We start from the raw sequence: 14,583 nt of genomic DNA on the forward strand, positions 1-14,583 counted from the left end.
TAGTTTTGCCTACAGTGCACTTATTATCAAATGTGAAACGCTAAGATCCTTAGAGCAATCAAGTTTAATTTTTTCTTTTGTTTTGGGTTAGCCCTGTACTACCCAACCTGGTAGAGTATGTATAAAAAGATCCAACAATGTTCCTGAAAACATTTTTGAGACATGCTCTGCTTTTCAGTCATGTTCATAATTAGCAAATGTCTCCACAGAGGAGTCTGCAAAGTGCAGTTATTTTTGCCCAGAAGAGCTTTGCAGTTCTGTGGAAGTTGATTGTAATGATAGGACATGCAGTGTGTACTCTGGGAAACATTGAACCATTGTGGGACTTTCATTCTTTTCCCTCAAGTGACTTTTAATAAACTGACTAGAATTCACTGAAAGTGAATCCCACAGTATTTACCTATGTGTCTTCATTTTTCTTTTGTATAGGAATAAAATCTGGATTTTGTATTCACTGACGTGACTGATGATCTTTCTTCAAATAATAATTATAAGGGCATGAGGATGTACAAACTGTTCAGGAAATATTGAAATTAATTAGATCAGGGTAGGTGTTATTGAATGTTGGTATATCTAAACTAGTGCTTTCCAATAGAACTTTCCACAACAATGAAATATATTATGTTTGAGTTGTCCATTATAGTAGCCACTGGTCACATATGGTTATTAAGCTGGTGAAGTGTGGCTAGTGTGCCTAAAAAACTGAATTTTTAATTTAATTTAATTGTTAATTTAATTTAATTTTAACGTATTGACCTTTAAGCAGCCATATGTGGCTAGTGGCTACTTGCAGGACAGAAAGATCTAAACAATTTCTTGACTGTCATGGGATTATTGAATGGTTCAGGCTCTCCTTTTTTCTTTTGTCTTTCAGGATGCTAACCTCAGTGGGTTACTTTGCTCTGTCTCTCAATGCTCCAAATTTACATGGAGATGCCTACCTGAACTGTTTCCTTTCTGCCCTGATTGAAGTTCCAGCTTACATTACAGCCTGGCTGCTACTGCGAACTCTGCCTAGGCGTTATATCATAGCTGGAGTACTGTTCTTGGGAGGAGGTGTGCTTCTCTTAATTCAGATGGTACCTGCAGGTAAAAGTTAACAACCAATATTAACAGCTTACCAAGAAAGATCCAAACCTTAACTAGACTAATTTTTAGTCACTGTACCCTGTTTGTGTCACCTTTACATTATAAGCTCTTCATAGGTCCACCAGACAAGTGATAGCTAACTACATAATCTTCTGTGGTCATAACTCCCCTGAAATGGGAGTCAGCTTTAGAGGATCAGAAATCACTGCCTGCCAGGAAGACTAAGGACGTGAATCATCGCCTTGGTACTTTCAAACCTCTTCTCTAAGGAGCATATTACAGTGTTGCAGTGTGTAGTACCTGCCGGTTCCAGTATTAAGTCCGTGATTTTTAGGGTCTGTAATCCTTAAGTAGTTAGGGCACAAGAAGATGCTTGCTTCTTCTTTCTCCTCATTTCTAACTTTCTCATTTTATTAATATTGTCAGTAGATCATTGATAACATAGTATTATACATAGAAATATATATTTTTTAATAATAATAAACAGGATAGAAAGGATTGCTCCTTCTCGTTGAAGGTTAAGTTTAACTATATTAACATGCTAACAACTTCCATGAAACTGTTGTAACAAATAGAAGTGGACAAAGGTCCCTGAATGCATAAATGATCTTGAATAACAGTAGAACAAAACAGAAAGCAATGTGTCACTCTCCATCTTTGCTCATGTCCAGTTATTAAGATATTTGAGGAGAAAGTGTTACTTGGGGAACTTATTTTTTTAGAGCAGCGGGGAGGGAAGGGGTAGAGGGGAAGGGAGAGAGAGAAGGTTTTTGTTTTTTTTTTTTAAGATTTTATTCATTTATTCACGAGAAACAGAGAGAAAGACAAAGACACAGGCAGAGGGAGAAGCAGGCTCTCTGCAGGGAGCCTGATACAGGACTCGATCCCAAGACTCCGGGATCACAACCTAGCCCAAGGCAGATGCTCAACCATGGAGCTACCAGGCATCCCAGAGAGAGAGAGAGAGAGAGAGAGAGAATCTTAAGCAGGCAGAGCCCAGCTCAGGGCTTGATCTCAAGATCCTGAGATCATGACCTGAGCTGAAATCATGAGTCAGAAGCTTAAGTGACTAAGTCATCCAGGTACCCCGGGAATATCTTTATATTCTAGAAACATTGCTATACAAGCAAAAGGACAACAAAAGCAGCTGTTAACAAAGTCTTACTTCCAAAAGCACCTCTATTTACCCTGGGTCTCTCTTCCAGATTACAACTTCTTGTCCATTGGTCTGGTGATGTTAGGAAAGTTTGGGATCACCTCCGCTTTCTCCATGCTGTATGTGTTCACTGCAGAGCTTTACCCCACCCTGGTCAGGAACATGGCTGTGGGGGTCACATCCATGGCCTCCAGAGTGGGCAGCATCATTGCTCCCTACTTTGTTTACCTCGGTGAGATGCATCTTGTCAATTTGTTCTTTTTTTTTCAAATATAAAGGAATAGATTTTTCATTGTGAAAAATGCAAACAGCACAGAAAGTACTGGAAAAAGTACAAGTTCACCTCTTCTCTCTCGGCTCCCCAGATTGCAGCCCTAGAAGTAGCTAATATTAACACTTTGGTGAGTAGCCCTTCAGACATTTTGTTTTGAAAAAAAAAAAAAAAAATATATATATATATATACACACACACAATAAAATTAAAAACATAAACAAAATTATATATATTGTTTCACAACTTTTTTAACTTAGCATTGTTTCAGAATATCTTTCCATATTAGTATATAGAGCTTTTATCTTCTTTTTAGTTAGTATATGTTCTTCCAATGCATGTATATACATAATTTGTTTAACTAGGTTCAGTGGATGGACATTTAGGCCATTTCCAGGTTTTTGTTATTACAAATAACACTACCATGAACATTCCTCTATACTCCTAAGACGCTTTGTTCATTTAATTATGTACACTTGGATGCATGGATCCTTGGAGCAATTTAATATTTTCATAGATATTGCCAAACTGGCCTCTAAATATTGTACTAATTTACAATCTGACTATCAATATATGAGAGTGCCTGTTTCTCCATATCCTCACTAGCAATGGGAATTATCCAATTTTTTAATCATTGGTAATCTGTTATCTGAAAAATAGATATTATAGTTGCTTTCATCTCTAATTCTTTAATTATATATAAGGTCGATCTTTTTTAAAAGATTATTTATTTGAGAGAGAGATTGAAACTGCATAAGCAAGTGCTCATGTGAGTTCAGGGGAAGGGCAGAGGGAGAGAATCTTCAGGCAGAAGTCCTGCTGAGTGCTGAGTCAGACTCAGGGCTCCATGTCAGGACCCTGAGATCATGACCTGAGCAGAAGTCAAGAGTCAGACCCTTAACCAACTGAGCCACCCAGGTGACCCTGATTTGTGAGAGCTCTTTCTGATTAAAAGAAACTAGTTCTCTGCATATATAAATATGTAAATATTTTTCCTAGTTCATCATTTATTTTTGACTTTATGATATTTTAGGAAATTTTAGTTTTTATATAGTTACATTTCTCAATCTGGAATAACACCACATAGGGCCTTCAGTGGGTTGCTCAATGGATGTAGGATCTGGCACTCCAAGCCTAAACTCCATAAGTACTCTGACAGTGAGAGATGTTAATACACCTCCTTATTCTTCCTATTTGTCTATTGGTTACTGGTTCAAACATGCACACAAATACTATATACGAATCCTTAGGAAAGGTACACCCTCATATTTGCAGAGAAAGTGAAACATTTTCTTATCTTAAACATACTGCATACGTTTACCCTGAACAACCCCTAGGAAAGCACATTATTATTATGAATGATGTCATTTACCCTTTGTATCTTCCTATACTTTCAAACTATGCTCACTTGGTCTAAGGGCAGACCATTGGTACATAAGAAATGGAGGAGTCTGACACAGAGCTTTTCTATTCCACAGTAGCTACTCCTGTTAGTGACAGAGATGCTTCAGAGAAACTTCAAGATTAACATTTTCTCTCAAATAAAATTCTTGGGTATGTTGTTCCTCTGTAATCTCTGTTTGCAGAAAGGAAGCAAGATGAGGATCTATTATTCTCCTGTGCAAGTAATGCCAGATAAGGAAGAGGTGGAATGGTTCTTACAATTACGTTACAAAACCAAGATACACAAATGTGCAAAAAGAAACCAAAGCCAGGTATAGGGCCCTCACTGTGCCTGACATTTAGTGATTGAAATTAGACTGAACATATTACTTAGTTTTTTTTTTTTAAGTCTCCTGGCTCTTTGGACCAGCTATCCATTGCGGCCTACTTACTGGTTCAGGCAAAAGCAAAGGTCACACCAGTCATCATGGCCAGACCTGTCCCTATGATATCCTTTTTCTCCTTATATCCTCTCATCTCTCATCTCCAATTACTTCCACCTTGAGAGGGAAAACTTGGTAGGCAAAGACTTCCATCAAAGGAACATCTGTCACACATGGTTAAATAGTGGTTTAGAGAATGCCAACTGGCATGAAAGACCTTTTGATAATGCAAAATCATGTAGGAAAATGATTATGGAAATCACAAAGGCAATGGCTTCTATCAAAAAGGAAACTGTGATATTTTGCATACCTTTTTCCTTCTGATAATGGTCAGGTTTAAAACTGCTCTCAAATACTGTTTGCCATCATTACAAAATGCTCCTTCCCAGGAGCATCTGGAGAATCCCTGTATCTAATTTTGATGTTCCTGTGCCTTACAGGTGCTTACAATAGAGTTCTGCCCTACATTGTCATGGGCAGCCTGACTGTCTTCATTGGAATCATCACCCTTTTTTTCCCTGAAAGTTTTGGAATGACTCTACCAGAGACCTTAGAGCAGATGCAGAAAGTCAAAGGGTAAGTGGAACTTTAAAAATTGATACCAAGGGATCCCTGGGTGGTGCAGCGGTTTAGCGCCTGCCTTTGGCCCAGGGCGTGATCCTGGAGACCCGGGATCGAATCCCACGTCGGGCTCCCGGTGCATGGAGCCTGCTTCTCCCTCTGCCTATGTCTCTGCCAGTCTCTCTCTCTCTCTGTGTGTGACTATCATAAATAAATAAAAAATTAAAAAAAAAAACTGATACCAAAATTCCTCAGAAGGAAGAAATATGCCAAGAATAGCCAGGAAATTTCTGAACAAGCAGAGTGGTGGTCAGTAGAAAGCAGTTCTATCAGATAATAAAGTATATTACTAAGCAAAAGTAATTAAAGGTAATTAAATACTAATGATAATGATGTAGGAACAGAAATAGAAATGGTGTAGGAATAGAATGGTGCAGAATAGAGTTCAAAATTAAATCCAAGAAAATATGAAACTCAGTCTATGCCAAAAAGTAGCAATTCAAAATCAGTAAGGAAAATTAAACTATTCAGTAAAAGGTGTTAGAGAATTCAGCCAGCCACATTGGATAAATAAAAAACTTGAATCCTACTTCAGAATAAATACATCAAGATAAATTGCAAAGTGATTAAAAATTGAGGCCTAAAACTGTAAAATCATAAATGTACCAGAAGAAAACATATATATTTTTGTAACATCAGAAAAGGCCTTTCTGAGCATGATATGAAAAGCAAAGAGACATAAAGGATAAGATTACTATGTCTGATTATGAAACTTTAGAAATTGTTGGCACAGCAAGAAAAGAAACCATAAATAAAAACAAAGGTCAGAAAGCCAGGGGAAAAATATTTATAACACACAATATACACATGGGGCTTATACAGCTCATGTACAGGACTCTCAGCAGTCAGTGGGAAAAAGACAGCTCGCTCAGCAGGAAAACTGGCAAAGGTCATCAACAAGCAGTGACAGGAAAGGAAATTTCAGTGGCAGGTATATACACATTTATACAGAAATATGAAATAAAACGATTCGATATCTTTTTTTGTTTGTACGAGTGTGTGTTTACCTATGAGATTATGTGATTTTTTTCTTCCTGATACCAGCCACTTCTGACACTAACTAGGTGTCCTATAATTTCATTCAATTCAAATGCTAACCACCAGAGTTTGCATCAGAATCCACAGGTTTAAGAGAGTCCCACAAGACTGGCATTCAGATGCCAGTGGTAAATATCAGGTCCTCAGTTATGCACACTTCTCTCCAACTTGGTTTCAAAGTCTGGTGTTTCCACAACCCCTGCCCCCCAACTCAAGTTCAGTAATTTATCAGAATGACTCACAGAACTCATATAGTCTTTCCTTACCGTTTCAGATTTATTATAAAGGATATATATGAACAGCCAGATGAAGAGGTACAAAGGGTAAGGTCCAGAAAGGTCCAGAGTACAGGAGCTTCTGTCCTTATACAGTTGGGGAGCACCACTATCCTGGCACATGGATGTGTTCACCAATTCAGAAGTTCTCTGAACCTCAGTAACCTTCAGTGTTCAGGGTTTTTTTTTGTTTTGTTTTGTTTTGTTTTTGTTTTTTAAGATTTTATTTATTTATTCATGAGAGACACGGAGAGAAAGGCAGAGACTAGGCAGAGGGAGAAGCAGGCTCCCCATGGGGGGGCCCAATGCAGGACTCGATCTCAAGATCTTGGGATCACGACCAACCTGAGCCAAAAGCAGACGCTCAACCACTGAGTTACCCAGGTACCCCTGTTCATGGAGTTTTATGGAGGTTTTTATCACATAGGTATGATCAATAACTAATTCAACCTTTAGCCCCTTGCCCCTCCTTGGATGTTGGGAGGTGTGGCTGAAAAGTTCCAGGCTTCTAATCAAGGTCTGGTCTTTCTGGTGACCAGCTTCCATCCTGAAGCTATCAAGAGGCCCTCCCCAAGAGTAGTTGTCTCATTAGAACAAAAGACGAGTGACAAAAATCAAATATCTTTCTATGATATCACAGATTGGCAAACAATTAAAGTCGAGTGGATTTGTAGAGGTTTAGATTCTAGAGTTGAACTGCCTGGCTTCAAAACCCAAATCTATTGCATAAATTTGGGGAAATGGCTTAATTTTCAGTAAACCTCAGGATTCACATTTATTATATGGGAATAGCTCATATGGCTATTGTGAGGTTATGTAAGATAATGTGTCTTTAGTGTGTGGCCATGAAGAACATAAATCTTTATATGAGTGGATTCTGATCCCTGACAGAACATATACAGCAAAATATGCCCCAAAAGTCGTTTTCTTCCAATGATATGACTATTTCAATACCAACTTTAGCTTGCTGAGAACTTCATATTTACCACTCTATCCTTTTCTCAGAGAAACTATAAAATTATAGAGTACAAAACTCTAGACTCCTAAGCTATTATCAGAATTATATTCATTGACTGGATAAATGTTTTTCAATGTCAGTCTGGCATTTTGGGGAGGAGAGTCTTGAATATTTAATTTTCTTCAGCACTTATTTTATTTTCAGGTTCAGATTTAGGAAAAGGACAAGAGATTCAGTGGAGAAAGAAGAAAATCCCAAAGTTCTGATAACTTCATTCTGATAAAGTTTCCACCTCACTTGGTGACCTGAAAACCACATGTATAAGACTCTATGAAGAAACCAAAGCCTTTCCTGAGGAATTGGACCAACGCTAATGATTAACACTAAGATAGCTTTGCTATTGAGAAATGCCTGTCATAGAGCACACTCTGGGCCACTCTTCCAATAATCTTCTTATTTTAAAAACCACATCATTTCTAGAGAGTCCACCTTCCTAATGAATTTGATGACATGGGTTCAGAAGATTTTTTGAAAACGTGTTGGGCAAAGACTGGTAAATCCATACAAAGATAAATTTGTATCTCATTACCAAACATACAAATACTATTCAAATAAAAAGAATGTCATTGCATTAACACAACTGTCAGGTGACAACAGTATGTGTGTGTGTGTGTGTGTGTGTGTGTAAGGGAAACTGCACATTCAAAATTATAGTAGTTTTTGAAGTGAACTTATATGCTGCCATAACTAAATGATGATTATAGGCAGTATTTCTATCCACAAAATTTTATACAAACTTTTGAAGGGAATTGATGGCAGATTTTTTAAAAAGATTTTATTTATTTATTCATGAGAGACACACAGAGAGAGGCAGGGACATAGGCAGAGGGAGAAGCAGGCTCCCTCTGGGGAGCCTGATGTGGGACTCAATCCCAGGACCCTGGGATCACACCCTGAGCCAAAGGCAGATGCAGCAACCACTGAGCCACCCAGGTACCCCGATGGCAGATATTAATAGTGTTTTACAAGTGAAATGCAGCAAGTGATCAAGTAGCCTGGCTCATATGACCTGTTGGCCTCTGAGAAGGGAACCAAGACAGCTCCCTACTACAATTTCAGTGGCTATAAACTCATGGCCTTTTTAATGGTCCACATTAGTTGTGAGTTTTTTGAGCACGTGTTTAAACTTTGTTTCTTTAGAGTGACTGAAGAGGTATTTTGCTGGTAAACAGACAATCAGGAAAGCCACAAACCAGTTAGATGGGTAAAATGGTCTGTGTGCCCGGCACTAAGAGCTCTCAGCCCCCAGGAAGAAGGCCATCCAAGCTAACAATCTTAAAACAGTTCTTTCCATTAATAGATTCCTTCCTAAGCAGAGTATGCAGCTGCTAGCCTCTCCATCCAGGAGTGCATCTGGTGGCAGTTCCACGAATGAGTGGGGGCGGGGGGGTGGTAGGTAATAAATGCCACTACTGGGGAAATGTATTCTCCCAAGCACAGGAGATAAATGTCAGGTCTCAGTCTCAGCACGTTGCAGGCATGCTGAGATGACAGCAGAGCAAGAGGTTACTCTCAGAGACCTGGGACAGCATGCTCTCGTTGAAAGTGGCTTCTCTGACAGCAACTCAGTGGTAAGCTCCTGACCCTTTAACATACCCAAAAATAAAAATCCTAAAAATAATTATGCCCAAATGTAAATGTTCACTATCTCTTAGAGGAAACTTGGACGTAACATTTTTTGACAAATAGTCCTTAATTTTTCAAGTTCTTTATCTTGAACTATTCTGATTAACCCCCAATTTTTTCCTCTGTTGCCCTATTTCTAACACAGATTTTATATCCTACTGACATACTGAGCCTACCTTTTGAGCATTACTTTAAAATCCACTAGAATATCCTAGAATAGTTTATGTTTTGTCACCAGAGACACAGGTGCATAGCTTCATCCACCCAGTGCTTTTACCTCCCCCGTGGATGCAGCCAGTCTGCATCACCTTTCAACCTGCTTTGCTGAGCACTAAGTAGCCTGTCCCACAGAGAGCAGGTCACGCCGCCTCCCAAGAAGCTCTTCTTAACTTCCTTCCCACCAGCAATGGCTGTTTCCTCCTCTGTGCTCTGTTACCTTCGTTGAGTTGGGGACTCTTGTCTGGTTGCCCTACCCCCCAGCCTCTGGGAAGGCTAGGGACTTACCTTATTTCTCTTTTTATCCTCTATAGAACTGTTTATCATAGTGTTTTCTTGCATTTAAGAAGCATCGATAAATTTTTCTTTTAGTTAAGAAACTTTATAACTTTAGTTTGCTGGAAATGTTTGTTTGATACAGAGACATTAAAGTTTTTAAATACCTATATACACAATGCCCTCAAAGCTTTCTCTAAATAGAAAAAGTAAGGATGTGATGATTACCTTTTATTGCTGTTTGTACAGGTGCTTTATATTTTAAAATAGTAAGAGACAACTTTTTAAAATCTGTTTCTGTAAAGGCAACAAGTACACAGATGATCATCTCTTTAGTAGTTCAAAGACCAAGTAGATCAACACATGCCAAAATAGTATTTGGTTAAATTCAAGATTCATTCTTGATTTTTTTAAATGATTTTATTTATTTATTCATGAGAGACACTGAGGGAGGGGCAGAGACAGGCAGAGGGAGAAGCAGGCTCCCTGCAGGGAGCCCCTGATGTGGATCCTGGAACTCCAGGCTCAAGCCCTGAGCCAAAGGCAGATGCTCAACCCAGGTGTTCCTACATTCCTGATTTTTATTTTTATTTTTTTATTTTAATTTTTTATATATATTTATTTTTTATTGGTGTTCGATTTGCCAACATATGGAATAACACCCAGTGCTCATCCCGTCAAGTGCCCACCTCAGTGCCCGTCACCCAGTCACCCCCACCCCCTGCCCACCCCCCCTTCATTCCTGATTTTTAAAAACTACATTTAAAGTTAGGTCTACAAGGCAACATCCTGCACTCGCTTGTGAGCAGCAATTTCAGACAGGCAGCCAATCTGACATCGCATATTTCAGAATCTAGTGTCTACCTGGATTCTGTTAGCTTCTGAACCAATCTCTCCTCCTTGGTTCTGCTCCTTCTCTGCCTTGAGTCTATCTGTAGCACAGCAGCCTGAATTATCTAAATGAGATCATGTCACTTTTCCACTCAAAACCTTCCAATGGCATCCCATCTCAGGTGTGCTTTTTCCCCCCCTTTACGGTCTCACAGCACATACTTTTATTTATATGAGTTACATTCCACTTCAGTCAGGTTTTTAAAAAAGTCAAAGTCTTTACAAGAGTCTATACATAGGATGATCACATGTCCCAGTTTTCCTAGGATAGTCACAGTTTCTGTCTATAAGCCAAGGGCGATAATGAATCGCCCCTCCCCCACAATCTTTCACTCTAAAAATGTCCCAGTTTGGATGACGAGTTATATAGGCTCATCAATTATAGGGTATTACCCATGTGTCCCCACTCTATGTCTTTGCCCAGTAAACACTTACCTGACCACCCTATGTCTTTGCTTAATAAACACTTACCTGACCACCCAGCTTTAAATCGTATCTTGTTCTCTCTGTCCTAAACTCACCTGTCTCTGGTTCATTTTTCTCCATAGTTCTTATTACCCTCTAATATCCTAACTAATTTACCTCTTCATTTTTTTTTTAATGTCCTGCTTTCTCATGGAATTTCCATGAGGAGCACTTCTGTATCCCCAGAGGTTAGAACAGTGCTTGGCACATAGTCAATATTTAATAAATATTTGTTTAAAAATGAATAAGTACATTAAAATCATTATTATATTGGCAAAAGTAATTATTAGTTTTCAAACAAGAAAGCATTGGCAAATAGGGTGGCTCAATTGGTTAAGTGTCCAAGTCTTTCTTTTTTTTGTTTTTTAAATTTATTTATCTTAGAGAGAGAGCATGTGCACAAGTGGGGGGAAGGACAGAGGGAGAGAATCTTCAAACAGACTCCCCCTGAGCAGGGAGCCTGACATGGGGCTCAATCTCATGACCCATGAGATCATGACCTGAGCTGAAAGCAGGTGTCGAAAGCTTAACTGACTGAGCCACCCAGCTGCCCTAAACATTCGACTCTTGATCTCAGGTCAGGTCTCGGCAATCTTAGGGTTATAAATTCAAGCCCTGAGTTGGAGCATACTTTAAAAAAAAAAAAAAGGTTCTGCTTACAAGCAACTGAAAGAATAATAATTGAAGTGACAATGTGATGCCATTTTCCATTTAACACATTAGCAAAGATTTAAAAATGATGATATTTAACAATAATGAGAGTATGATGAGATACACTTTCACATTCTTCTGGTGGGAGTGTAAACTGGATTATTTTTTCTGGAAAAGAAATTGGCAATTGGCAAAATGTTTCCAGAGCCTTAAAATGCTTAGAATTTTTTTTTTTTAAAGGGAGAGACAACGTGCACATGGGAGTGGGAGTGGGAGTGGGGGTGGAGTAAGGAGGAGGGGGAGAAGGAGAGAGAGAGAGAAATTCTTAAGCAAGCTCCATGCCCTACAGAGTTCAAAGAAGGGCTCAGTCTTGCAACCCTGAGAACATGACCTGAGCTGAAATCAAGAGTCAGAGACATGACCAACTGAGCTATCCAGGCCCTCCACAAATAGTCTAATTTAAAATTAGGCAAAAGATCTCAATAGATAGCTCTCCAAAGGAGATATACAAATGGCCAGCAAGCATAAGAAATGATGCTCAACATCACTAATCATTTGAGAACCACAAACCAAAACCACGAGACACCACCTCACACCCATTAGGATGGCTAACTATAAAAAGAGCAGAAAACAAGTGTTGACATGGATATGGAGAAATTGGAATACTTACATACTGTAGGTAGGTATGTGAAATGGTGCAGTCACTATGGAAAACAATATGAGGTTTCTCGAAAAATTAAAAATAGGATTACAATATGATTCAGCAGTTCCACAGCTGAGTATATATACAAAATAGTTCAAAGTAGAATCTCAAAGAGCTATTTGCACACTCATGTTCATCACAGCATTATTCACAATAGCTAAGAGCTGGAAGCAACTCAAATGTTCTTCAATAGACGAATGGATAAAGAAAATGTGGTGTACATATACAATGCAACCTTCCATAGCCTTAAAAAGAAAAGGAAATCTTGTTGCATGCTATAACATGGATGAACCTCAAGGATATTATGCTAAGTGAAATAATCCGATCACAAAAGGACAAATACTGTATGATTCCATTCACATGGGGTATTTAAAATCAGTATGGTTAGTGGGTTTCAGTTTGACAAGAAGAAGTTCTAGAGATCTGTGCGTAACCATGTAAACTTACATAATACTACTAAACTGTACACTTTCAAATGGTTAAGATGGCAAAATTTAATGTTATGTGGGTTTTTTTTTTACCACAATAAAAAAAAGCTGTGTGGAAATAGTTAAATAAATAATGGTGTGCTCTTCTGAAAGAATATTATTCAGCCTTTAAAAACAGTATCTGGGAATCCCTGGGTGGCTCAGCAGTTTAGTGTCTGCCTTCGGCCCAGGATGTAATCCTAGAGTCCCGGATCGAGTCTGGCGTCGGGGTCCCTGCATGGAGGCTGCTTCTCCTTCTGTCTGTGTCTCTGCCTCTCTCTCTCTGTGCCTCTCATGAATTAGTAAATAAAAAAATAAAATAAAATAAATTCTTAGATACTGTTTTTATTTTTTTTAAAGACTTTATTTATTTATTAATGAAAGACAGACAGAGCCGAGAGAGGCAGAGACACAGGCAGAGGGAGAAGCAGGCTCCATGCAGGGAGCCTGATGTGGAACTCCATCCCAGGTCTCCAGGATCAGGCCCTGGGCTGAAGGTGGCGCTAAACCGCTGAGCCACCGGGATGCCCTAAGAATTTTTATTAAAGTTTTATTTTTTTAAGTAACGTCTATACCCAATATGGGCTTGAACTCATGACCCCAAAATCAAGACTCACATGCTCTCCCAACTGAGTCACCCATGTGCTCCTAAGAATTATTTTTAATCACATAAAATACTTGTGATATAATGCAAGCATTAAATAAACAGCACATAATAATATTAACTAAATAATGAATGTACGCATGAATAAGCTATGTTTAAAACATGAAAAAACAACTAGAAGGAAATATTTCAAGATATTAACAGAGGTATGTTTGGTTGGGGGATTATGGATAACTTCTGGTTTAGGTTCTTTTTTTGTGGTTTTTCCATACTTCACAAATGTTTCACAAAATATATTATTTTTTAATATATTACTTTTATAGTGATAAAGTTAAAAAAATCAAAACTTTTATTAAGTGTCAACTATGTGTGAGGTCTTGGGAAGCAAAGATGAAGAATGCAAAATTCTTGCTTGTAGTAGGCTCAGTGTAGCCAGATGATAAATTCCTGTCTGTGGCCTCAGCAGCTAGCCCAGTGCCCCGACCTAGGGCTGAGCTCCGTGGAGCTGAAACCCCAGTCAGTCATTTTCTCCCATCCCGACCTGGGCATATTTAGATCTCTCCTTTTTGCTTGAGCAGCAGTCACATCTCCCCTGATTTGGTTTTACCAAGCCACACTCGCTCTTCTGAAGGAAATTACTTTATTGCTGAGATTATTTTAACAGATTATAAAAATGGACATAAAATGGATTATAAAAAATTATGCAGATTTGCAAAAAAAAATTATAAGGATTTGAACTATCACTGCCTCTATGTTGGCACAGAAAGGTCTTAAACCTGATTTTGAGAACCTGGAGAACTTCTTTATCAAACACTGCAAATTTGACCCTCTTTGTCACTCTAATTCTGACTTCCCTCTGTGCTCCCTGTCCCTGCAAAGCCCACCACCTTACCCTCCATTGTTGCCTTCCCCTCTACTGTGTTCCACTGCGGACAGACATTTGTTGTCCTTCAAGTATATATCCCAGGGTGCTTTCTCAACATCTCTCCTAACAGAGACCTGGCTGCCCCCTGAGCACTCCGCCACTTCCGTCTTGGTCCTGTCTCAAATGGAGGCCATTTACTTCCAACTTCCTGTGATCTTCAAAGCCAGGTGAGCTCTCAGCATTTTCCCAGTTGCCCACTGCAGTTCCAGACTATAACTCTTTCGCCTTCACATTCATGAAATACCTCCTTCAAGGTTTATGCTGTATCCTTTTTTTTTTTTTTTTTAAGATTTTATTTATTTGAGAGAGAGAGAGAGAACACAAGAAGGGGCGAGGAGCAGAGGAAGAGGGAGAAGCTCCTTGCTGAGCAGGGATACCTCCCCCCACCCCCCGCTGAATGAAATGAGGGTCAATCCCAGGGTCTGGAGATCATGGCCTGAACTGAAGGCAGATGCCTGACTTACT

At 39.0% G+C, this 14,583-nt stretch overlaps 1 protein-coding gene across 4 annotated transcripts in view; it reads left to right on the forward strand.

Moving 5' to 3' along the window:
• Positions 1-7,885, forward strand: part of SLC22A4 (solute carrier family 22 member 4) — a 44,592-nt gene extending 36,707 nt beyond the window's left edge. For 3 of the 4 annotated variants that reach the window (XM_038552118.1, XM_038552116.1, XM_038552119.1), the window contains 4 exons: positions 875-1,089; positions 2,295-2,477; positions 4,783-4,918; positions 7,439-7,885. In XM_038552118.1, the coding sequence (XP_038408046.1) occupies positions 875-1,089; positions 2,295-2,477; positions 4,783-4,918; positions 7,439-7,514 (610 nt within the window). In that variant the 3' untranslated portion in view covers positions 7,515-7,885. The remainder of the gene's footprint in view (positions 1-874; positions 1,090-2,294; positions 2,478-4,782; positions 4,919-7,438) is intronic. The other variant, XM_038552117.1, reaches the window with a different exon arrangement.
• The last annotated feature ends 6,698 nt before the right edge of the window (positions 7,886-14,583 follow it).

This window comes from Canis lupus, chromosome 11 (assembly GCF_011100685.1).
Source record: "Canis lupus familiaris isolate Mischka breed German Shepherd chromosome 11, alternate assembly UU_Cfam_GSD_1.0, whole genome shotgun sequence".
NCBI classification, from domain to species: Eukaryota; Metazoa; Chordata; class Mammalia; order Carnivora; family Canidae; genus Canis; species Canis lupus.